General features: G+C 42.0%; 1 protein-coding gene and 1 long non-coding RNA gene across 8 annotated transcripts in view; one reads left to right on the forward strand and one right to left on the reverse strand.

Annotated features, from left to right (window-relative positions):
* Nucleotides 1-25,500, reverse strand: part of Angpt1 (angiopoietin 1) — a 414,397-nt gene that overhangs the window by 201,614 nt on the left and 187,283 nt on the right. For 6 of the 7 annotated variants that reach the window (XM_040730583.1, XM_040730582.1, XM_040730584.1 and 3 more), the window contains exon 1: nt 23,894-24,190. The exons of the other annotated variant lie outside the window; for it this stretch is intronic. In XM_040730583.1, coding sequence (XP_040586517.1) covers nt 23,894-24,190 — 297 coding nt within the window. Of the gene's footprint in view, nt 1-23,893; nt 24,191-25,500 lie in introns of those variants that run through there. 7 annotated transcript variants of the gene reach the window in all.
* On the forward strand, nt 23,593-25,023 carry LOC121133681. The gene is made up of 2 exons (XR_005870638.1): nt 23,593-23,795; nt 23,903-25,023. It is a non-coding gene; the product is annotated as an uncharacterized LOC121133681 (long non-coding RNA).

Raw genomic sequence — 25,500 nt, forward strand, 5'->3', positions numbered from 1 at the left:
ATGACTTACTTCTGTGTCATGACTTTCTCAGTGACATAGAGGAGCAACTTAGGATACTAGGGACAAGCCCAAGAAATGGACTCAGAATATGATTCTTAGGATTTTATGACTTGGAACAATTTTCCCAACTCTCAGCTCCTAATTTCTTCTTTCAAATGAAAGAATATCCAATACATTTACTGTGAGGATTTACTGAGAATAAAGGAAAACCTGTAGACTGAACTTGGAGCATAGCAAATACTCAGTAAAATACAACCTCATCCAAAAGAACAAAACCTAACTTACAAAAGCAAACAGTATGATAGATACGGTGCCAGCATAAAGTTTCAAGATGAGTAAAACCAGATTAGTAAAACCAGATTAAAATAAGATAAGGCCAGATAGAAACATCATCTCAAATATCTTATTGCTCACACTAGACACATTCAGAAAGTTTGCTGATAAATGTGGGCCTCTAACCCCTTATTTCTGAAAATACATTTATGTTGCAAATGAACAAGAATTTGAGCCAACTGTTGTGGTAGAATTATTATTTGGAGGTGTGTGCCTTTTTTTAATGCTGCACTTGTTTAACTCTGTAAAGCTGTGATTCTTTGCTTGTCTAAAATGCCAAATGGTCTAATAACAATGTCCTCTTAGCTCCATCTCCAGGGGATGCAAGATGCTCGAATGGCCTTCCACACTCTTCCCCAAACACACACAGCATGAACGCGCACACGCGCACATGCACGCACGCATGCACACACGCACACACACACATACACACACGCACACGCACACACACACACACTCATGCAATGAAAGGAGCCCTTTAACACTCACAAGATGATGTTCTCTACCAACTGGCAAATTTAGGCAATGGGAACAAGCAGATATTCTCTTCATACTTGACATTTGTTTTAGAGTCAAGTGTTAATGTTGAAAAGCAAAATAATGACCACATGGTATGTGCAGAACGACAGTCACGAAATACATAGCACTCAGAGTGGGTGCTTGTTCCTTCGGGGCGGGGCGGGTACCACAAAACTCAGAGTTTCCTTTATAGAAGCACAGAGACAGACACAGTAAATAATAATATGAATTGATCTCATCTGTGTCATTCTTTCCTTACTTTTTCCTCCAATGACTTTCTACAGCATCAGTCAACAAAGTGCCAGTGCCCACTGCCAGAGCTCGCCTTTAAGAAACAGATGTGAGCTCATGGTTTTTTTTTTTTTCTCATATTGACTGAGTCAGATCCTTTATTTTTATATTTTCATTATCCTATTCATCTCTTTGCTGTGCTGGCCTAAAATTAACTCCTATGGCCACTGGAGGAATGGCTGCTCCCTGCCAGACTACAAACCCCATGAGGACTGCAGGATGCTCGTGTTGCTCATTCTTGTCTCCAGCTTGTTGACACAATCTTGAGGAAGTTACATGTTGCTTGTCACTATTCAATGAATAGAAAAATGATGATGCATGCAACCTTGTAGAGCCACATTATTAATCAAGGCTGTACAGCCATTCACATGTGATATAGAGAACTTCTACTGGACAACAACAAAAAATCCAACCTGTCTTTGCAAAAAAAATAAGTTTAGGCAAAGCCGTTCTGACGCTGCTGGAGAACAATACCAATAACTACGTCATTTCTGAAGACTAAGGAAGGCGTTAGATGGGGGACCACAATGTAGCTACGAATTGGCCAAAGTCTAGAGTTGCTTTTCATTCCTGATTTATGCAATTTTAGCATTGCAATCTACTTTATTCTTGGTAAAAGCTAAGCCAGATTGCTGGCATTTCAATTTTTACTTCACGAGCTCCTAGCTAACGCACAACAGGTTTGTCACGAGTTACAAAGCAATGGGATTTGACATGAGGCACTGTGGAAAACAATGCCATACCACTTCTTAAAAATACCTTTCTGTGAGGCATACATGAGGATAACGTGATGCAGATTTTCGCCTGAACGTTGCTTTGAAACCACTCTCTACGGGCTAAAATGAGCAGAGACTATTCCACAATTGATCTGTACACAATCTGTATAGTGTTCATTACAGCCCTTGCAGAAAAGAGGCGTCGAAAACATGTCCATAGTCACAAACCAGAATACTTCACAGATCTGATGTAATAAAAATCAAAACGTTCGGGGGGGGCGTTTTGCTTTGCAGTAAATATTTCAATAAAATGTTGCTGCAGTTTTGATTTCTTGTTCTGGCACAGATGCATCCATTTTAGGGATACAAAGGAAAATAACAAGCTTTTAAAAGAAATAGCACTCATCTTGAGAATTCTTGTGCACTTTATTAGCCTGACTCCTCAAATGCTTAGAAAAAAAACGACATTTTTAGAGAGTTAGATTAAGTATACGCTATTGGCAAATTTACTAATCTCTGACTTGTATTATTTCAGAGGGGCGATAAACTATATCACGTTACATCTAAAACATCCTTAGTGACCTGTAAACTCATCCTTATATACTGACAAAGGTCCTGGCTCTGCACATGTGTAAACTGTCTTTCATGTGATGATCATGACTCTACACAAGTGAGGATGTACCCAAAGTGTTAACGGCAGGTGAGCAGAGGTTTTTACCTGAGGTTCCAGTGGATGCTTCAGATGTGACAGCTAAGTATCCATTTTTTTTTTGTTTGTTGCAATTATTTTACGTTCCCAATGACTTACTATAAGGATCAAGGAACAGTGAAGCTGTTCTCAAGGTCTCATTGCCAAGAATCATTCATGTGACACAGAATTAGCAGATGGATATACATGTTCTTAAGAACTCTATCAGATAAGTAGAACATGCTTCTCTATAAAACTTGTTCAAGGAAACCCCTTTTCTGAGACTTGTGTGATTCATTTGCTCATTTCTATATGTTATTGTCTAAAGTCTATACTTTTCAGATTTCCTTAATTTAACCCAGTGTCCTCTCTTGGTCCAGGGTCTCATCAAGGATGCCGCATGGCTCATAATGTCGCCTCAAGCTCTCCTTCCTTTTCTAGTTACCTGGACATTTTGGAGGAGTTCCTGACAAGTGTTTTGTAAGGTGTCATTAACTTGAGGTTTTCTGATGCTTTCATCATAGCTGTACTATGGTTGTGGACATAAGGAAAATAACTACAGGAGGGAAGTGACACTCTTTGCTGTTCTCATAACATTGATAAATGGGTCTATCCAACAGGACTTAGTTACTGTTGGTTTTAACAGCAGTCTCCTGGCCAGAGGTCACGTTTGGTGAGCTTCTCCATCTCCATCGTAAAGCTGGCTGTTCTTTTATGGCAATGCTCTAGGGGAAAAAAAGAATCACACTTGCAGTCTGCACTTAGGTGTAGAGAGTTTGTTCCACGACCTTAAGAGCAGAGTGACTACAAAACTGTTTTCAAGTTTCCTAGATGAAGAGATTTGAAATACAGTACCTTCCAGTTCATACCAAGAACCCATCACGTGCTAAAAGAAAGCAGTGAACATGAGACCACCCCTCCCTATAACCAAATCAGGCAGCAGGATGAATAATCTGATTTGTGTTTTAGCTGAATTGGTTATGAGGCATGACTAATTAATGGTTTCTATTTTGGCTCTCTTCGCTCTCCACCACGAAAGTTAATGGCTTCATCATCCCCATGAAACACTTGGGATGAGGCCTCATGTAAGGTCTGCAGTTCTCCAAGGGTCATCATCATTTACATGAATACACCCCATAATACAAAAGGATGAGACTGCTAGAAGGCTGTGTGTTTTTAAGAGGGTGTGAGTTTCCCAGTGAGTGTATTTCATTTCTGTGTGTGTGTGTGTGTGTGTGTGTGTGTGTGTGTGTATGTGTGTGTGTGCGCGCTTAAATATCCACATGGTCCATATTATAAGCCCATTATTCTTGCCCAGTGAACATGGAATTTCTGTGTTTTCACAGAACCAGATTTTTACTTGCACATTTTTTTTTCCAGAACCTTTCCGGATTGCCAGGGCACGCCGACGCCAAATATTAACCAGCAATCTCTTTGTGTGCTAGAAACCAAGACAAAAAATTCATTTTAAGGCATCATGTACTTGGTAAATGTTGAGAATATTTCACTTTCACACTGATCACAGACTGTGTATGCCAACAAATGTGTGGCTTGGTTGCTACCAAGTTCAAAACGCAACGTCAAACTGTTTAAAAGAAGATGACACGTAGGTGAGTTAGAGGCACTAGTGTACAGTGATGCTACTATAGGTAAGATAGCATCACTTAGTGCATCTTGATGCTCCTATAGATGAGTTAGCATCACTAGTTTGCAGTGATGGTCCTATAAATGAGTGAGCATCACTAGTGTACCTTGATGCTCCTACAGGTGAGTTAGCAACACTTAGTGTGCCTTGATGGTCCTACAGGTGAGTTAGCAACACTTAGTGTGCCTTGATGCTCCTACAGGTGAGTTAGCAACACTTAGTGTGCCTTGATGCTCCTACAGGTGAGTTAGCAACACTTAGTGTGCCTTGATGCTCCATGACTTCTGTGCCCTAATGTTCCTCTGCTCATACTTTTGGAATTTAAGTGACTCTTCACTGAAATGCATCTCGACTTTATGTTCTAAGAAGAAACAGGGTTTTGCTGTTATTTTTCCCCAGTGAGATCATTTGAATTTCAAGGATACAAGAAGACTTAAAAGTGTAGAATCATTCATTCGTGTTTTGTAGCCACAACAAATTTCTGTTTATGCTTATTACTCAAATACAATAGTACAGTGCCTATCTTGGTTGTACAATGGATGAAAGTCAAAAGTTGGGCTTCTTAACCTGATTTGTAGTAAGCAATTTGGTACAATTCTCCAACACAGTGTGTCTACACAACCTGAAAAGGCATGGAAGCATTAGAAGTAATGGGAAACAAAGCAGACATCTCTGTATGTGAGTTGGTTAAACTTCAAGCACTGTGGAGTTATCCTTTCCTCCTCCCACTTGGCAAGATGGATGGCATCAAACACTGTTCACTTCCTAAAGCTGCCCACCATGACACCAACCTAAGTGTCTGCAGTTTTCATAGTGGCTTCCCCTTGCGCCATTCTAGTGATGTCACCAGTTTTAAAAGTCTGTTATCTGAGATACAGATTTGAATTATTTTATTAGCCGACATTGCTAGGCTTTATCCTCAGAATTTAGGATTTTTTTTTACCTGACCTAGTGGTTTTCCTATGTGTTCCTTTGTTTATCTTACTATCTTCTTGCTTTTGGAAAGTGTCCAAGTGTGTGGGTCAGTCTACCGATTAGCCCAGTTTCTGGTCACTCGCCATTTCTTAATGGAACTGCGGAGTCCAAGTCCATTCTTCACTGCGATTACTGTTTATACCTGTGTCCAGTGAAAGTCCACAGTAGGAATCTATCACCTTGTTTTTTCACCTTATCTATAGAGTTCCACTGCCTGAGATGGTTTAGGACTTACATCACACCTGTCCTTTCACTTATCAGAAAACCAAATCATAACCTTATCCGTCTCTTCATCCATCTGTTTCCTGATTACTGCAGAAAGGATACAGCAAGAGAAATGGTCTTTGGGATGGCAAGGGTTGGAAATTCACAAAATTAAGGAAGGGGAATACACAATGATACTGTCATGAGCTCCTAGGATTCAGAGATGCATATCTATGCATAAAGTTTTGAGAAACAAGTAAAATATATTTGGCATATTTGGCTTATCTGTCTCAGAACTTGGTACATATTAAAATTCAAAATACTGGTAATTTTGTTATTACTATAATTCACAGAGATTAATCACCTCTTTGGTCATCCAGCATCTCATGGACATTTCATTATTTATAAATAAATGTATTTATTTTATATCCTGGCCACAGTTTTTCCTTTCTTCTCCCCTCCCAGCCCCTCCCCTAATCTCTCTCTGTTCCCAACCTCCAATCTACTTCTTCACCATTTCTGTTTACGAAAGGGCAGGTCTCCCATGAGTATCAACAAAACATGACATATCGAGTTGCAGTGAGACTAAGTACCACCCTGTGTATTAGCTTGGGCAAGAAGACCCAGTAGGGTCCCAAAAGCCAGTAAGAGAGTCTGCGACAGTCCCCGTCCCTACAGTTAGGAGTCCCAACAGAGCACCAAGCTACAGAATTCTCACATATATGCTGAGTGCTGAGGTCAATTGCATGAAGGCTCCCTGGTTGTTGGTTCAGTCTCTGTGAGCCCCTCTGAGCCCAGGTGAGTTGGTTCTATGAGTCTTCTTGTGGCATCCTTGACCTCTCTGGCTCCTACGATACTCCTTCTGCAGGATTCCCGGAGATCAGCTTAATGTTTGCTGTGAGTCTGTATCTGTTTCAGTCGCTGGATAAAGCTTCTCTAATAACAATTGGACTAGGGACCAGTCTGGTCAAAGGAGATGGCCAGTTCAGGCTATGTATCCACTATTGTTAGGCCTCTCAGCTGGGGTCATCCTTGTAGATTCGTGAGAGAATTTCTCGCACCACGTTTCCACCTGACCCACAAATGATACACCACCACTACCTTTCCATCTGGGTCTTGCCATCTGTCACTTGTGGGAAGTTCATTTAGAACTCATAATTAATGTTGCTTATGGTCTCAAAATGTTTTTATACGGTAGAGGTCATGTGTGCCAGTAATCACCATTAAGTGCTGAGTGGATAATAATAAGACCTGTGATTTCCAGTGTTTTTGCTATGATCACTGGAATGCTTGTATGCATTGCTGCTTTTCTCTGTTGAATTCTTCTCCTTGGATATGATTCCTAAAAGTCAGAGTGTTGGGTCAAGGAATAGATAAATGTTTAGGTTTTCTGTATTTACTGTTATGCTACTTTTCTTGTATCATTCGATCAATATGTATTGCATTAGACAAAGTACCTCATACGTTCAAAGAATGTTCCTGTACCTGTTTCATTTGAGTTCAGTTCCCAGGTTCATCAGTTGAGAAGGGAAGAATCTGGTATAAATTTTACTACAAAAATTCCAAACCACTGGAATTTGAACAGATGCCTCTAACTAATTTTACACCAGGGGAACCACTGGTCATCCATGCTCTGTAACAGCTTTCAGAAACATCTGGGTTTAAACTTACAGTGTATACACAATGGGTTAAGTAATATAGAGTCGTAAAACACCTTCATGCCTATACCCTCAAAAGTTAAATTTCTCTGAGACTCTTATTTTTAACTTATTAGAAAAAGTAAGTAATATAAACATGATGATTTATGCAGTCTATAAAGGCTGTGTATAGCAGTGTTCTGGAACTCTGCTGCATTTGAAGTTTGACAGTCTCTGAGGATTTTGACAAATGTTCTTTTGAAGGTAAAAATATCCTTACAACAATTTTACTTAAATGAGTAAATAAAAAATATTCTGGTCTCAAATTTTATATTTATTAAATCTTATCAAATGTGTTTGAAACTAGTCAAGTGCAGAGTACCTAGGGCCATCATTTTCAACATTCTTCATTTCTCTTACTGGAATACCAAGTTAATTTGTAGCCTACTGCTGTTCAATAGGAAGCATTATGACAAGAACCTTGGAGAGCCCCATGCAAATCTAAGTAAACCTTGACTACTAACTGAGACAATACCTTTCCTCTCTGTTTGAGTGACATGTAACAATTACTTCCTAATACTCAGAAGGCTCACACTCATTCTATGCATCGTTTCAGGCAAACTATCTTAAGGATAGGTGCTTTCTTTTCACAGGGAACAGACATTCTGTACGCAACAGGATACAGCAGGAGACATAAAAACCTTTAAACAGACTTTCAGAGAGTTCATTTGACTATTTTAAGCTGTCTGTGAGATCTTTCTAGTTGTAGTTTTTAAACTCAGATAAAAATGGGATTTGTTCAAAGCTATGAAACTGGTAAATAAATGACGATGAAATGAAAATTCTCAAGTAGAGACCCTTTAGCTCTTTTGGTTACCAGTTCTTTGTTGGAGATTGAGTGTAGGGTTTCTCCTATTGCCAGCTCTAATCATGCATTTGAAGCAAAGTCTCCTAAACTAATTAGTCTTTCATGTCAGTAAGAGGTGCTGCTTCAGAAGTCTATCAATGTTCTCATTTTCCTGACTATAAAATCGAGGGCAGAAACACTTAGAAGCATAAACATCCTGAGCACCCACAGAGTGCAATTTTTTTTAAGATAATAAGTGGGGGTGGCTGGACGGATGGCCTAGTGGATAACAGCTGGTACCACTCTTAGCGAAGACTAGAATTCAATTCCCAGAACCTATGCCATTCGGCTCACAACCATCTGCAACTACAGCTCCAGGGAATTTAACACCAGGACTCCAAGGGCACAGTCACCCATGCAGGCACACACGCTCACACAGGCACAAGCAATTAAAAATAAGTACTTATTTTAAAAATATTATCGGTAACAAATGGCGGCCCCAAAAATACTTTAAGCAGGATACTATTTCACTAATGTTGAAAGACTAAAAGATCTAGTCGTTTGACTATTTAATTCCTATTTGATACTTAAAGAAATATAATCTGGAACTACACTGTAATTATTTCTAATAAAAATATATAGATAAAATTGTTTAAAGCAGTATCTCTATTTGTATAGCCACATCGAAATAGGCCCAACTTATGGCACTGTATGTAAGTAATTTGCTTACAAAAAGTACAAGCAACAATGGATATATTTGTGAACGTAAAAAGAAATACTGAACAGGAAGGGTAATAGAGAGCAATTCTCGTAGAACAGCTTACTACAGAAGTTTATACACATGTAAGATAAGTTATCCCAATCACCACAAATGCTGCTTATCGGGGATGGATTCTCCAAAAATGCCTAGGAAAATATTACTCATGGTCAGGACCATCACCCTCTCCCTCCCCCAGATCTTAACACTAAGAATGTATTTTTGTTTGTGAAGGAAACAAAGAGGAAAGAAGAGTTAAGAGTGCCAGATATAACCACTCACAACGTCTGATTTTAATTCCTCAAAGTAAGTACGCAAACTTTTAAGATATATTCAAATTCAATAGCCATTTGTCTCCTTGTGCACAGAATGGGTTTGGTAATACCTACTATCTAGAAGACTATAAGCCGGGCATCGGTGGCACACGCCTTTAATCCCAGCACTTGGGAGGCAGAGATGGGTGGATCTCTGCGAGTTCGAGGCCAGCCTGGTCTACAGAGAGAGAGAGAGAGAGAGAGAGAGAGAGAGAGGGAGGAAGGGAGGCAGGGAAGAGAGGGAGGGAGGGGAGAGAGAGAGAGAGAGAGAGAGAGAGAGAGAGAGAGAGAGAGAGAGAGAGAGAGAGAGAGAGAGAGAGAGAGAGTTCCAGGACAGCCTCCAAAGTAACACAGAGAAACCCCATCTCAAAAAAAAAAAAAAAAAAAAAGACTTATGTACTTTTGTATTTGGAAACTGACACTGCTTTCTAGGGTAGGTATATGAATACTAAGTTTGTCTCTCACAGACATTTTGGCTTTGTATTTCCCTGAGTGACAAAACACCCAACGGTCTCATCCTCTCTCTGCAGATAAACCAATGCAAAAACGCAGAAAAGAGGAGAAAATTATTGGCAATAGCTGTAATTCTGCTGTCACGATGAGTGACGTCGTAATTATGCGGCACAGACTGTACAATTAAACATGAATGGGTGTTACCCAGCCTTATTAGTGTGCATTTACCATATTGTCAGCCGTATCTGGAGAGGAGGGAATTGACAGGTAAAAGCAGTAGCAGGTGAAAGAAACGGCAAGGCAGGGTGGGTGTGCGAGGAAATGAACCCATAGAACTGCGAACACTGTACCCTCTGATGCCATCGCTTCTACAAAGGCCTTACCACCCAGCACTACCCTGAGGATGCTGGAGGAGGTCACTGAATAGAGTGAAATAGCATAGATGCTACAACGTGCATTATTCATGTGTACACTCTGGCAGCCCACCCAATGGGCACACCTGCAGCGTGAGTATGTCACACACTGAAGACACTCAGCTGTAAGGGCAGAGCCCAGGTCACGCAAGAAATCGAAGCATGCATCGTTTGGCTTCCAAGGACGTGTTTAGCCTGTTCTACCCCCACCCCACCCCACCCCCGCCCCCACAGAAACAGGTAAAAAGCTAAATTCAAATCTGGTGCCAACCCATTTTGTCCTCCCTCCTCCGTGGGATTTCGTGGAAGAAGATGCATAGTGGGAGCTTAGGGGGGCATGGATGTCTCCCCATCTCACACAGTTGAGCTTTCTCATCCGCGGGAAGGCAACTCTTGAAGCACAGGCATTTGAAGGGCCGGGCCTCCAAGACCAGGAGAGGAAAGAAGACGGGGAGATGGCTGTCACCAGTGCCAGCAAGTAGCAGTGTTCTTGGCCTCCGACCAAAATACCAGAAATATTTTAATTAATAGCAACAATGATAAATAGAATAGGAAGTGAGATAAGAGGTCCTTGCCTTGAGAAACCAAGGCGCCTCTTCTCATTTTTACAACTCTCCGTGTGACCTACAAAGGAAAAGTGCGTGCAAGTAATATTTCAAGTCCTAGAATGTGCTTTTTGCTTTTCCAAGCAAGACTGCCCACTGATAAATCCAAGAGGGAGGTCGTGAAATTGAATGGAAGCTATTTAAAATGGGCAACCCCCCCCCAGCATCCCCCTTGTAAAGTAATTGTAAGCCTTTCTTTGGAGTTTCGGAGTTTTTAGATAGACGGTCAGACTCGATTAAGTGCTGTGACCTCAAGGAGATTGCATGTCTGCCGAGCAAGACAGGAGGGCCTCCAGACAGGGGTCTGTGTGGTCTGTCACCAGACCTGCGGGACGGACAGAGCGTGGCTATTGTGTGGCGCTCAGCGACGTAACCTGTTGCCACAGCCCATTTAACCAGGGGGCTTTGGAGACTCAGCGAGGACAAACGGCTAAGGCGGAGCTTGAGAATGGAGCAGCTCACTTGGTACAAAAGAACCAAGGCTTTGTCCACAAAGACAACTATGGACACTTTTAAAGCCAGACCTGTAATTTAGGATTAACCAGAGGGCATGGGAGTAAAATCACACAGCTCATTCGGCAGTGGGTTAAGAGCAGCGTTCACGGAGTTGGGCTGCCTGAGACCGCTTGCTGGTCCTGAAGAATGCCACCGTGCAATCCTGAGAAAATGGCTTCCTCTCTCTACGCCTCAGTTTCCTCTTGTGCTAGGCAAGCCCGTCAAGTAAATTCTCCCTTACAATAATTTTCAAGTGTCGTCAGTAGGCTGACATATGTAAAGTTTCCCCAGAGATTCCGATAATGGGTAGGAGTGCCCAGCACTGGATCCAGAATTGTCCCCAGTAATATCTAATATTTAATGATTCCTGTGTAAACAGATTGAGCAAAAGAATTTCTGTGAATTATGCTTAAATGTAAAATAACCCCATGGTGTAAATAGTATCATACTTCAATTGTTCTGTTTATTTTATTTTATTTTTATTTTTAAATTTGAAACAAGGTTGCTTCACATGTCAATCCCAGTTCCCTCTCCCTCCCTTCCTCCCACACCCTCCAACCAACGCCCACTTCCCCATCCCCCAATCCCCACTCCTTTCCCAAGGGAGGGTAAGGCCCTCCATGGGGGGTGTCCATAGTCTGTCATTTCATCCAGGGCAGGGCCTAAGCCCTCCCCCAAGAGTCCAGGCTGAGAGAGCATCTCTCATTGTGGGATGGGCACCCAAAGTCCATAAATACTGATCCAAGGCGCCATAGATTGCCCAGGCCTCCTCACTGACACCCACATTCAGGGAGTCTTGATCAGTCCCATGCTGGATTCCCAGGCATCAGTCTGGGGTTCAAGAGCTTGCCCTTGTTCAGGTCAGCTGATTCCTATGCTCATCAGTCCTCCCCCTCTCTCACTGGGTTCCATGAGTTCAGCTCAGTGTTTAGCTGTGGGTGTCTGCCTCTGCTTCCGTCGACTTTTATCCATAATGAAATAGAGAAATGGAAAAGTGAAGGAACTTACCTACGGTCACATAGCAAGGAAGTGACACTGTCACGGTTTGTATTTAGGTGGTTTGGCTACTGCACACAAGTTTATCATTGTGCTGGGTCATCTTTAAACTTCACAGAGGACAGGGGAGCAGTGGAAATGTGTTTGCTTTCATGTCTATCCATTTCAGTGGGTTACGCTTAGAAGAGAGCCTAGGAGTCACCTCCAAACGGTCAGACAATTGGCTAAAGGGCTGCTTTCCTCCCCGTGGGGCTGAGCTCCTTCAATTCCTACTACAGCCTGGGTTTTATGCCCTAACACTGCTGCCCGGCCAGAAACATCTTGACCCGGCCCCTCCCCCACCCCCAGCCCCCAGGAAAGGACAGTCACCGGTGTCTCTGTTCATCCCACCTGTCTGAGCGACTATGCGTGTCATTTTTCCAGCATCTCATTCCATGGCTGGTGGGTGGGGCTCTCCGGGCACTTCATCAAAAGCAGTAACAGAGAGGAGAGATGGGAAGGAAGATGGACCATGGAAAGACTCTGTAATCCTCTCCTTCCTGCTCTGAGGATAGCCCCTCCTTCTCTTCCTCCTCCTCCTCCTTCTCCTCCTCCTCCTCCTCCTCCTCCTCCTCCCCCTCCATTTCCTGGGATTTAGTTAAGCTATTGAGTAAGGGAACCTAGTGACTAGCACTTTAATATCCTTAAAGTGCTAGTCACTCAAGGACTGGAGAGATGAGCAAGATGTGCCAGATGTGGAGTGTGTGTGTGCGCATGTGTGTATAGGGGGGATTGAGAATCACAAAGCTTAATTTTAGAATAATAAGAAAGTTACACGACATCTCAGAAAAAAAGAGAAAAGAAAGTTAGTAGTCAAGTTATGTGAGCACTGACACTAGGACTTTCTCTCCCTCTGGGTACCAGGTGGCTACAGACTTAACCATCCCACCCCGAATGGCAAGTCCCACCAGATGCCCTTCATTCTTTTACTGAAGAAAAGCAGAAGTCGCCAGGGATGATGCCACTAGCAACTATGTTCATTCAGTTGTCCTCATTAGAACAGTGGGGTGTGTCTTAGCTTAGGTGAGAATCTTCACAAAACGGACATAAAATAGTTCCTTAAAAAATACACAGGAGTAAAAGTCAGCTAAGATCAAACTAGCCATCATGAAAAACTGGAAATCATCAGCATGCCTACATAAAGGTGACTTTGAAGTCAATACCATGCTTTCTGCTATTAGGAAATCACCAAACATCACATATTCCTAAAGTACAGACAGGCACAGATGATGTACAAACAGGTAATATGTAAATAAAGCAAGTTACACACATTGCCACCGACTAGTCATGAGTAATCCATTATTTTAACACATTTGAGTCTCCTAAGTACGGGTGGACCTGGACATTGTAAGGGTCTAGAACAGTGTGTGTCCTTGTGTTTTTCCTTTTTGGTTACTTCAACATCTAATATCCTTAAGGTGATTTATATTTTGACAGATTTCATACTAGCTTAGCAAAAAATATTCAGACTAACAAGTGTTGGGCTTTTTGTCTACCAGTAGATTTACTAGACTGCTGTACCTGCCTCTTACTTGATTTTCTGGCACTTTACTGAAGGTTATTTGAAATAAATTTCTTGAGATCTATGGTGCCCCTGAGGGTGCTGCTAGGTGGGGAACCCTGGGCTAGCCTCATTGCACATCTCCAGACCATCCGCCGGCTTCTAGATGACACAGGAAATTTCTCTCTAATCCTTCATCTGAAAACCAAGTTCTATTACTACAAAATATTTTAAATGTATTAGTTGAATCCCTTCAAATGCATCAACCATTCAAGATAGAGGTAGGGAGTATCTCAGAGGAGTTGGGGTAGGGGAAACTATAATCAGAATATGTTGACTATATATATTCAATATCTGTATTGAAAATAAAATCAATATTATTGACTTTCAATGAAAGAAAAATAGAAAAAAATTAGAAAAAAGATAGGTCTGGAGCTAGTGATGAAAATCCAAGAATGGTGATGTGTCATGTGATCACTGCCTATGGGAGCAGTTGGGGACAGACGGGTTGTGGGGATCACTGACCAGCCAGCCTAGGCTACTTGATACAATGCAGACCACTGAGATAACCAATCTCAAAACAAACAAACAAACAAATGAATAAAGGTGGGTGGAATGACATGTCATGTTATCCTCTGACCATTTCATATATACATGTGCATGAGTATTCTCACAGACATGCTTATACATACACGAATTATAAACTTTTATTGTTGCTATTTTTGATTATTAAATATTCAATCTATTAAATAACTATTGAACTGCTCTTTCATGACTATTAAAATGATCGTCATCTGATATTTCTAGTCTTATCATTTAAAAATATCAAATGAAAGAGGAAAAAGATGAAAAGACTTGAGATAGTGGTAATAACATACAACTTCTGTATCTTACATCTTTGCAAATGAGGCAGGATGCAAGGCCTGATGGCTAGAGAAACTCTTGAGCAGGAATAAGTAACCACTGTGCACCCAGCTAGCCATCTGTAAGTTAATGGTAACAACAGTGTTGACATGTGTATGATACCCTAGGAATCTTAACAGTTTGGAAGAAAGCGTAACTTAGGATTAAAAATATTTACTGGTTTCATCTCCAGTGACTTCTAAGGACTAAGATTATAGTTTATGTCATTTGATTTTCACAAATAAACCCGAGACTACCAACAAATCCTATCCCCTTCCCTATCACTAAATCTTAAAACATTCCTTATCCTGCAGGCAGCCTCAGCCATTCCATAAAGCTTGATGCCTGTGAATTTGGTGGTATAAACATGTTATGAATCATTAAGATACTCACATTATCATCTTCTGTTAGCCTCCTATTACTGTTCCAGCCCCTGATGGACCTCTTACACATTGACACCTGTAGTAATTTTTGAATTCCTTCAATAGTTTAAAGCAAACAAAAAAAAATACCTTTCACTGGAGACTTGTAGTAAGTCCACTGGCATATCAAACAGGAGTTATCTTACACCATGTTTTTCTAATAAAGGCAAAAGAACATCTTAGGACATGTTAAATTAGGAAATCCAAACTCCTTACTCTCCCTTTCTGACGTCTGCTCTTTCTGCTGCTTGATCTGAGACAGAAGGCAGGGAGACCAAAAGAACATCTTTTGCCCTTGTTAGAGACTGAAAGTGTTGTTGACGGAATGATGAACTACAGTAAGCTTTATCTGGCTCTGTGAGGCACTTGTATCTGAGAAACTGCTCTTTCCTTTGTTTGGAGGAAGAGATTCAGATCATGGGTTGACCAATCAAGCCTAACCTCTCCCACCTAATATGTCTGTGTAAGGACTAGAGGGCCATATTCAGAACCTGTGTGGAAATAACCTCCAAACACAGGAAAAATAATCCAGAGGAGGGCTGCGCTCCTTAGAAACTCTTGGATAGCAGAGGGGGCCACATCTTTTGTACACATTGTAAAAAAGCTTTAAACTCGAAGAGACCAAAGGGGGTTTGGAATTTTCCAACTTCACTGCAGAGGATAATCTTGTATTGGAACAAAAGCTGAGGATGACTCAGAATGCAATTAATGTTGTGCATCTGGGCAAGCGGTACGGCGTAGCTTGTGGCATTAAAAGGAAAAAAAGAAAAGAAAAATAAAGAAGAAATAAGGCCAAGCCCAGGAAAAGGACCCTCAAGAGTCTATGCCAGGGCAAATCACAAGGAAATCAAAACTTCCTAGTTCGGTGTGTTCTAGGACAGGCCTGATGATGCCCTGCATTTGACAACTGAGCAATCCCACTCTTGCTTTCTGACATCTTCACAAGTGACTTCACTTTCTAATGTTTGAGCTGAAGCAAATGGCAGGTAGACCATTTTCCAAGTGTCCCGAATGTGACTGGGACGCTGGCTGAAGTCCTTGTCTAAGACCACAAAATGGTTCCGATGCCTTGTCAACTACCCAGGCCAACGCCTCAGGTGACGGGATGGAGTGGGCACAGGGAACAGGAGACCCCAGGCTTGTTTACCCAGGGGTGGCAAATCAGTGTTGTTCTTCGAGGGATTTTTCTCTCTGGCACGTATCAGCTTCGAGACTAGCTCTCTGTTCACTTGATGAAGAGGAGGGGAAAGGGAAGACACAAAATTCCCTTGTTTGCACTCTAAAATGTCACCTCACAGCATGCCAAGCACCGCGCCAAGAACTGGCTTAGTCAGGCTTTCTGCCAACTGCCAAAGACCTCGCTCTGCCTTCTGGAGGTCAATGTTTTTCCCACACAGCCAGCCACACAGATTACCTTGCAATAATCCCAATATCAATGCCATTTGTTCTTATATAGATCTTGCTCTATATCATAATATATATGTGTGTGTGCGTGTGTGTAAATCATCAGGACAGGACATTTTTTTTGTAAAGGGCCAGATACTAAAATAAATATTTAGGCTGTATGGGTCATTTAGTTTCGACTACAATTCCTGCACTCCGACTATTAGGACAAAAACATCCTTGAGCAAAGCATACAGGAATGAGTGTGGTTGGGACTCTCAGGCAATCAAACTTTATTTACAAACATGGTGAAAGACAGGATTTGGCCCAAAGGCAATGACTTGATGACTTTTCATACAGATTATTTAAAAGATTCTCATGTTATACATCCAAAGGATACTATATAGAATACAGTATATTTGAATATATGTAGAATATAGTTTAGCATTGTTGTCATAAATGTTATTTGTACCATGACTATTTCCTTGGAATTATTCATTTCATTACTAATTGAATATTTTCATCCATTAGTATCTACAAGAGGGGCTGGTTCCAAGATCTCCCATTGGAGGACAAAATCTCGTGTCTCCATCATACCATTTTCATATTATGCATGTACATCATATACTTTAAAACAACTCTGGAATTCTTATCATATATGATATAACCTAACTGCTGCATAATTGATTGTTTTACCATATTGTCTAGGGAAAAAATAACTAAATTTGTATGTGTGTTTTAGTTCCATGTTTAGTAAATAATTTTTGAACTACGGTTGGAATTTTCTGGTGTGAAAGTTATTCTCTGCCCACTGGTTTAGAAATTGTAATCAAACAGTCATTATGCAGCCAAAAGAACAAATGCAGTCCACAAAAATTAGTCAACAATACAGATACAGTTTTTCCTACATAGTACATCATGCCTGGGAGAGTATCAAGTCATTCCTTCTACAAATACTTACTGAGGCCCCAATATGTGTCATGGACTCTTTCGGGGGTAAGGCAAATTACACAGTAAGAGACAATAACTCTCTTCTAGGGGAATTTAAGTGCCCACAGATGTCTAAGGCAGAATAAATTTCCTGAGACACAATACTTAATATTATGTGACATAGCAGTAAATGCCATTTTAAAACGATGAGGTGGTTTTGGTTGCCGCCCAGAGTTGAAGGTTAAGCTCCTTTTGCTGCAAGAATCATCCATTTTAAACGCAGGGTCCCGTGGATCTGCGCTGGATCTGACCCAAAATCCTCCTCCCTACAGACCATCCTTCATGGTACCAGAAGGTGCCATGCAAGCTTCTAAGGGAGAAAAGCAACCAAGAGCCCCACCCAGCTACGACATCTATGGACCACAACACCTAGCATAGCTCAATGACACAAGGGTTGTAACAATGGTACCAGCACCTTGGCAGAAACCAACAGCTCTGTAAATGGACCAACTCAAAGAAAGGAAATTATATCTAGTACTAGAAAGCTAACCAGCTACCCATAGGTAGTGAAGTTGTGGATCCTGGGAGGGAACCTACACCCTCCACTCTAATAAACAAACATTATACTTAACTACATTCTAAACATAGAATCGTATACCCATAGATAAGTGTATGTCTTACCCCTTATTAAAGAGATGTCTCTTTGTAACAAATAGAGACCATAACGGAAAACCACAACAGATCAAAGGGCAGAGAAAAAGTGATCATGGGATGTCCATCCCCCAAAGAAACACCTGCTCCTAGGAGAGGAGAAGGCAGAAAGATTGTAAGAACCAGAGAAGCGGGGAATTTGATGTGAGAACCTGTCTCCTAGAAATGTCAGCGATGCTACACCCATGAAGTTTCATTATCATCGCTGCTTAACCCAGACATGGACACATGAACAGGGACCATTGTTATTTACCGTGTGCCAGAACAGACCACAAAACTTACAACCAAGCCCACTCTAAGAGTTCTATTACGAGAGGGGGAAAGGAAGAGGGGGGTGTGCCCAGTCCTGTCTGGAAGAAATGTGGGGGGAGAGAGAGACAGAGACAGAGATTGAGAGAGACAGGGAGATGGAGAGAGAGAGAGCATGGGACAGACAGACACAGACACAGACACACACACACACACACACAGATTAGTAGGAGTGTCTACTTTTAAAGGTTGCTCATGGCATGCATTTGGGGACTTATGTAACCACACCACACATGCACATAAGTTGCATAGGGCCCTGGAATGACTAGACATTTTACCTGAGTTAGCTGATGGCCCTCATGCAACCGACCCTGGATGCTAACACCTGGGGGTGAGTTAAGCATTTTACCTGAACAATGATGGCTACATGTGCAGTCATGGGACCCCGGAAATGTTGGAAATGTTAACAGCTGTACCAATAGACATGCAAACATGGAAGGAGGCAACTTCAATATGACTCCCACACTAGACAGACAGCTACAGGAGACTGAGGAATGCTGAAAGTGAGAGAAAATAGTCTTCCTCAGAGAAGAGCTTGAGACTTGGTTATCAATACCAAGTGCCCAGTCCCGATATCATATGCATACAAGTAAAATTATAAACAGACTAAGGATGTTGTATTGACACATTCACAAACCTAACAACTAAAAACAAAGAGGTAACGAATCCAAGAGACAATTCAAGGGGATATGGGGGATGGGCTGGAGAGGAGAAATGGAGAAATGATTCAACTGTATTTTTAGTTTATTTTAGAAACTATAAAAATAAGGCAGTATAACATGCTAACACGTCACTCAGCAAGCTGGGGAGGAGAAGGTGGCACAGGGAACATGTCTGAGGGAGTGAGGACCTGAAAGGGACAGATGCATTCATGCTAATAGCTGGGGACCAATTTTCTGCACTGAGTAAATAGTTTGGAAGTGCCTGAGGGGGAATGAGCTTGTCTCTTGGAGAAATCACAAGAAAAGCCATGGCATTTGAGTGTCTGGAATGTCCTTTGAAGGTAATAATGATGAGGCCAGTGAAGGGTAGAGGGAGGATGGTTGGAAGGCTTTGTGGTGAGGAACTGGGAATTTGCTCTTTCACCATGGGGAGTTCTAGGAGAATTTTAAGGAAGAAATCAACATTTCTTTTTGTGCTCATTTTACATCACACACTCCAATAATGACCTATGGGGTGAGCACTGGTCAATGGAAGTTCTATGTGAAATGGTAGAAGAAGGGATGAGGATTAGCCGGAGCCTCCTGGGAAAGTACTTGCCTTGGCCCTAAATCCTGAGGTCTACTGAGAGAATTAATATCGGGCAGAAGTTTGCAAAGAGCCAGGTTCTATGGCCAGAAAGGGTTTTATTCCTTCCTATCACAAAAGGGCAACAAGTAAACAATCAAACATATATATTGGCTGAAAAGTTGATGTAGACTAAAAAGAGACTTTCTTTTTGCTTGAAAATCACGTGCCTGTTCTCCAAATGAAATTGGTGGGGGCATTGCCACAACCTGACAAAGCAAGTTGTTGTTACTAACATTTCTTGGCAACTGAGCCTTCCTTTTCCCTATTTCTACATGAATCATATCTCTATGCTTCCTTCAGCATTCGAGAGAATGAATTACTAGTTGGATCCTCTGAAACTGGAGTCATATGGGGGAGCAGCCATATGGGTGCTGGGAACTGAACCTGGGTCCTCTGGAAGAACAGGCAGTGTTCTTAACCTCTGAACCATCTCTCCATCCCACAAGAAGTAGCTACTAGTTTACTAATCACCTGCTACCTGCTTCATATACATAGGAAGTCCCCCCAGGAATAGAAAACACAAGGGCCCCCTGGGCCCCTTCTTAGCATTGTGGTCTTTAACAGTCAAAGATTGGCAAAAGCAAGGCAGACTTTCTAAGGATTTGCTCCAAACCTACATCTTTGCAAATTTAATTTTTTTCCTTGTTTGTTTATTCCAGTCCTGGGATTGAACCTGAGGGCTCATGTTAGGCATGTACTCAGCCAATGAGCTACAGGCAGCCCCAGCAATCCTGAGGACTTTGAGAAACAGGAGGAAAAGACACAGTAAGCACACAGCTTTCTGTCACAAGAAGTCAGAGGCGGGTAAGAACAGGCGAAGACCAGCAGTCAGGCACTTGGGACACAGCCAGTCCACAAAGTGCTTGCCTTCAAGCATGAGGCTGTGAATCGGAATCTGCAGCACTCACAAACACAAAATCAAATCCAAACAAAACAAAACAAAAAACCAGGCATGGTAGTGTTCACTGGTATTCCTGGCACTGGACAGGGGGCACAGGAAGCATCTGGGGATAGATGACCAGCCAGTCTATTCTAATTGGTGAGCTTCAGGGCCAGCCAGAGAACCATTCTTAAAGATGGTAGGTAAATCCTGATCCCAAGGAAGGTACTTGCAGTTGTTATCTGGAGTCCACACATGTACACACACCTGCACTCACAGGCACGCAGCAGATGTGCATTAAGAATCACGGTAGCGGTGGTAACAACCAAACCTTCTATAAACCTAGCATTCAGGAGGCTGAGGCAAGAGGACTGGTTGGCTGACCCGCCACAGGTATGAGGCCACCCCGCACTCCACTACATAGTGAGTTCCAAGTGCCTGCTTGGAGTACAGAGTAAGACCTTGCCTTAAACAGCAATCAAATATAAAAACTCACAGTAACAAAATGCAGTGGTAATAATAGCAGCAAATATCAAGAGGGAGCAGGGAGATTGCTCGGAAGGGGAAGGGATTTGCCACCAAGTCTGAAGACCCAAGTCTGATGCCTGAAATGCACATGTTGGAAGGGAAAACTGTCCTCTGACCTCCACAGGAATGAGAGAGAGAAAGACAGAGACAGAGAGATAGAGACAGAGAGACAGACACAGAGACAGAGAGAGACTGAGACAGAGACAGAGACAGAGAGGGAGGGAGGGAGGGAGGAAGGAAGGAAGGGAGAGAGGGAGGGAGAGAGGGAAGATAGTTTTTAAAAAAACCCTCAAAAACAGAAAATGGCAAAAAGCCAACATCCACTTATATTCACTATTAGGTACTCAAGATGTGTTCACTTTCATTCATCTGGTACCATTGGGAATAGTCCCCCAAAGAGATGTATAATATAGGAGCTTCAAGTAATAAAGAACCCTCAAATGCAAACATATACCATGATGTGGAACATAAAATTGCCCAGCTCTCTGCTGTATCACAGCAACAACAGATCATGAAAAATGACTTCAAGGGAGCCGCATCATCCAGTTCTGATATGTACAGAGACTGATGAATCATTTGCTCTCTTGCATAACTTGCTTGTGGGTAGTAAGACAGAAAAAGTTGGGTAATTGAAAGTTGAGAGTCTCATAAAGTGAATCTTGTGATGGCCACCATCTTACAAAGGGTAATTATAAAGATCCACTGTACCAGTGTTTAAGGATAAGAGCAGATCACCACAAACAATCACCTGGCTTTATCTAGCCTGCATAACCTATTCATTCTGCATCAGAACCCCTGACAGTGATGCCACGAGTGCATAATATTTACCATGCTTGGATTAGTAATCTTGTTGAACCAAATGAACTGATTTGATGTATGTACACTTGACATCGGTTTTTGTAGTACATTACTTCTTAACCCATAGCAACAACTTACAATCAGAATAGAAATGGCAGAAGTTATAAATACTGTATTCCAGATAATTACAGTTAAAAAGAGTGTGTATATGGGTGTTCAAAACAAACATATTACATGAAGTTTAGAGTCTGAGGTGAAGAAAACACTAGTTAAGGGAAATTTATGAGAGTCTTTAGCAAGTTCTTTGATGAATACATTTATTTGGTTACTTGATCCTCCAACCAATCACATTAACAATGACAAAAGATATGCAAATCCAAGCAAACAATAGCCAAGCCAACTGCTCTGACTCATACCAAATAGGACATTTCAACATACTCAGCTTGATTCATTCTTGTGAGGATTGACATAACCAAGGAACATTTTAATACTTATACTTGGCTATAATCTGAAAACTATGCCACAATCTCTGACCAAGAACAAAGCAAACGAGAATCAAATTTATTTCCCAAAACAAATTAACATACGGAATGTGTGCATGATGTAACCCCAGCAGAATTGTGCATATGCCCTGTCACTGCTGAATAATTGCATAGCAACAACAACAAAAAAATATGCATCACTGTGTGAGTCACCGTGTTGACTGTATGTTTAAATCAAACAAAACATGACATTTTTGGTAGAATAGCTCATTCACAATTTAGAACTGTATTTCCCACTGGTGTCCCCCCCTCAAAGAACCCAGACTAATTTATCATGATTCAATTCTCATTGAAAACACTGTGGATGGGATATAGACCACAGTAACAAACTCTTAAAGCAAAGTCATTTATTCACTGTAGAGTGGAATTTTGCCAAAGAAAAACCAGATGTTCTGTTATAAACTAATGCTATGAATAGGGCCGGGAAATGTGTCTATGATCCTTAAAGACTGTTTGCCTCCCACTTTTCGTGCAGAGGTCTTAACTTTTCACCTGTGATCTGGAGCAGGGAGCTGCCATTCCAAGTTTGGGAACGCCAGACGTGCCAAGTTCCAGTGCACACACCGAAAGGAACAACTGTGATCTTAGTTCGGTCCCTAGCGGACAGAAGGAGAACTATCAAAGGGCACGAGTCAGCAGGCACAGACCTAAGTAAGTGACTGGGAGGGACCCCACGGAACAGAAATTGGTCTTTTCTCCATCTACCCGCGATCCTCCTGCCCAGTGTTTAGCACAGGTCCTGGGGGAGAAGGGTTCACAAATGGGAATGCTGTCATGGCTACAGAAACATGCAATTACCTGTTATGTAGCTAAACAGTCAAGAGGGAATGAGTTGGAGAAACTACACACCATTGAGAAGGCGGTCTTTAACAGCAGCAACTGCAGAATGCCCTGTGGCTCAGTGCCCATCAATCTGCCTTCTATAAATCTGAATCAAACATGCATTCAATTTAATGTTTTGAAAGAGACCGGGGCTCCCAGAGGGCACCGTCTCTGTAACTAACCCAGGGAAAGGAGGTTGGTCAGGAATTAGCACAGCCTTCCTTTCTGTTCAGCCCAGTCTGCAGGTGCACTCAGGAGACACCGTGGGCTCAGTTTCTACCCTCAATGTGGGCAAAACCCCTTTCTTATGGCTTCCCATCAGAATCTGTTTTCTTGATTTTTTTTTCTCATGCACAGTTGAAATATGTGACAAATGTCATCCCTGCTCCTCTTCAGCTTGAGAAGTTAAGTTCCCTTTAACTTACAAACACAATCTTTCCAACCAAGTACAATACGACCACTTTCTACTCACTCACTTCATGATATAAACGTTGGGGGCGGGGAAGTAAACATTTTATGACGATTTCCCATGGTAGCACACAAACTCCTTGCTGAACAGTTCGCACGACCATCACTATTATGATTTCTTTTTTTACACCAACTTGCCTAAGAAGTGCGCGCTTTTTTTTTTTTTTTTTTCCCTACAGTTGGGCTGTGACAGTCAGAAGGCTCAGGATAAACTTCAGGATAGAGAAAACCAGCGCTGACATACAATGTGTCAGTGTTTGGAGAAGCCAGTCACAAGATCAGAGGTTCTCACAAGCCCCGGCATCCTTGCCTTACCCAGGAAGTGGAGCCCAGAGAAGAGAACCCCTTTTCTTTTGCAAACACTGCCCCCCGGAGCAAAAGGTAAACACAAATGCCCCCCTATGGAACTCTGAGCTCTCTGCACGGAGGGAACAACGGAAAGGGCTCTATGCAATCAGAAACTGAAAGCGATCACTTACTTTTTGCAGCCACTGAGTATAATTTTCCATCACATGCTCCAGACGCTGAAGTTTCTGGGAAGAGAAATCAGGCTCCACGTGTGGCGCGTCCCTCTGCAGAGCGTTCGTGTTGTACTGCTCCGTCGCGCTCTCCCGGCAGTTCCCGTCGTGTTCTGGAAGAATGAAAGTGTAGGCACATTGCCCATGTTGAATCCGGTTATATCTTCTGCCTCCGTTTTCTGGACTCCGGCGCTGGTTGCTGCACCCGATGTGAGTCACGATGGCAGCGAAGAATGCAAAGGAAAGGAAAACTGTCATTGTACTGCCAGCGCTCGCCTTCCGTGCCTCCTGCAAAGCTCGCTCTTCTCTTCTGACCTTTAAACTAGTTCTGTATTTCAGGTAAAACTGCTGCTTGTTTGACTCTTCACCCTTTAAAGAAAGCGTCGGAAGAAGGTCCACAGAAAACGAGCCATTTGTTAGCTTTGTTCTAAAAACGTTACTTTTTTTAAAAAAAGAATTTACTGTAATGATAGTTCCCTACGTTAAAAGTTGAGATATTTATTGCATAGTAGCTGAGATTTATTGTTTCCTCTCTGTGTAACCGTTCGGCGTGCAGGCTGCCTGAGTCAGCTGCGAGTACACATTCTAGCCCCGTTCCCCTACCCTATCTGCGGCAGATCTGCTATTTTCTCCCTGTCCTCAGTGAGTTTTTATTAAGGTTGCACATCCAAGCCAAGCTGGAAGCAGGCAGCCTTTCACAAGATGACTTGACAGGAATGCATGAGTGTGCCCCTATGCTAAGGATCGCTGATGGCTTTGGGCGGGGGATCAGCTTACAAATTGGCTGGATGCGCATGACCTCGATCATGTATGGGCCTCCCGCCCCTTCCGCAGACAATTGCCTTGAGCCCTCGGCAGATGCACGGAAAATCAATAAACACAGTAGTCCACCTTAATACATTCGGGTATGCATGCTGACCTACTAAAATCTATCACGCTAGAAATATGTTTCCAAAGTTACTGCTTAATTGAGAAACCCTAAACTGGCACGAGCTCCAATGGATTATTTTTTTTTTATAATTCTGGAAAATTATTAAATTAAAATTTTTTGTTTTTTTTTTTACTCTAGGAATAAAAACATTAAAAAACTATTTTTAGAGATGTCATTCTTCCTTTGTATTTACTTAGGCTTTTGGGAGATGGAGAAAAGAATCAAAAGATCAACTTATCAAGGAAATTACCATAATTTGTCACTCACAGTGACATGGCATGTGCATACTAAGTAGCATTCTCTGAGTACCTTTTTGGGATATGGATTTTAAATGAAGCTGGTTTCTTGGTCAGAAGGCAGCCGTTTACATTTTGTGACTATAGATTGAGCAACTTCCCTACCAAAACAATGTGGTCACGGCTTAAGACAGTGGCCTGAGAATTATTAATTCCTGTGGCACACGCTAATCATACATTTCACAAGAACCCCTGGCATTGCTACGGCTGTCTTTAACACTGCTATGGAAATTCCACAGAAATCCTCTGGGGCTGCAGAGGCCAACCCTCTGAGAACAAGCATGTATCAGGTGTGCCAATGGCTTATACAAGAGAAACCTCTGTGGTTTTATGAAGAAAGA

The sequence above is a fragment of the Mesocricetus auratus genome, unplaced genomic scaffold, assembly GCF_017639785.1.
Source record: "Mesocricetus auratus isolate SY011 unplaced genomic scaffold, BCM_Maur_2.0 Super-Scaffold_100023, whole genome shotgun sequence".
Taxonomy (NCBI): domain Eukaryota; kingdom Metazoa; phylum Chordata; class Mammalia; order Rodentia; family Cricetidae; genus Mesocricetus; species Mesocricetus auratus.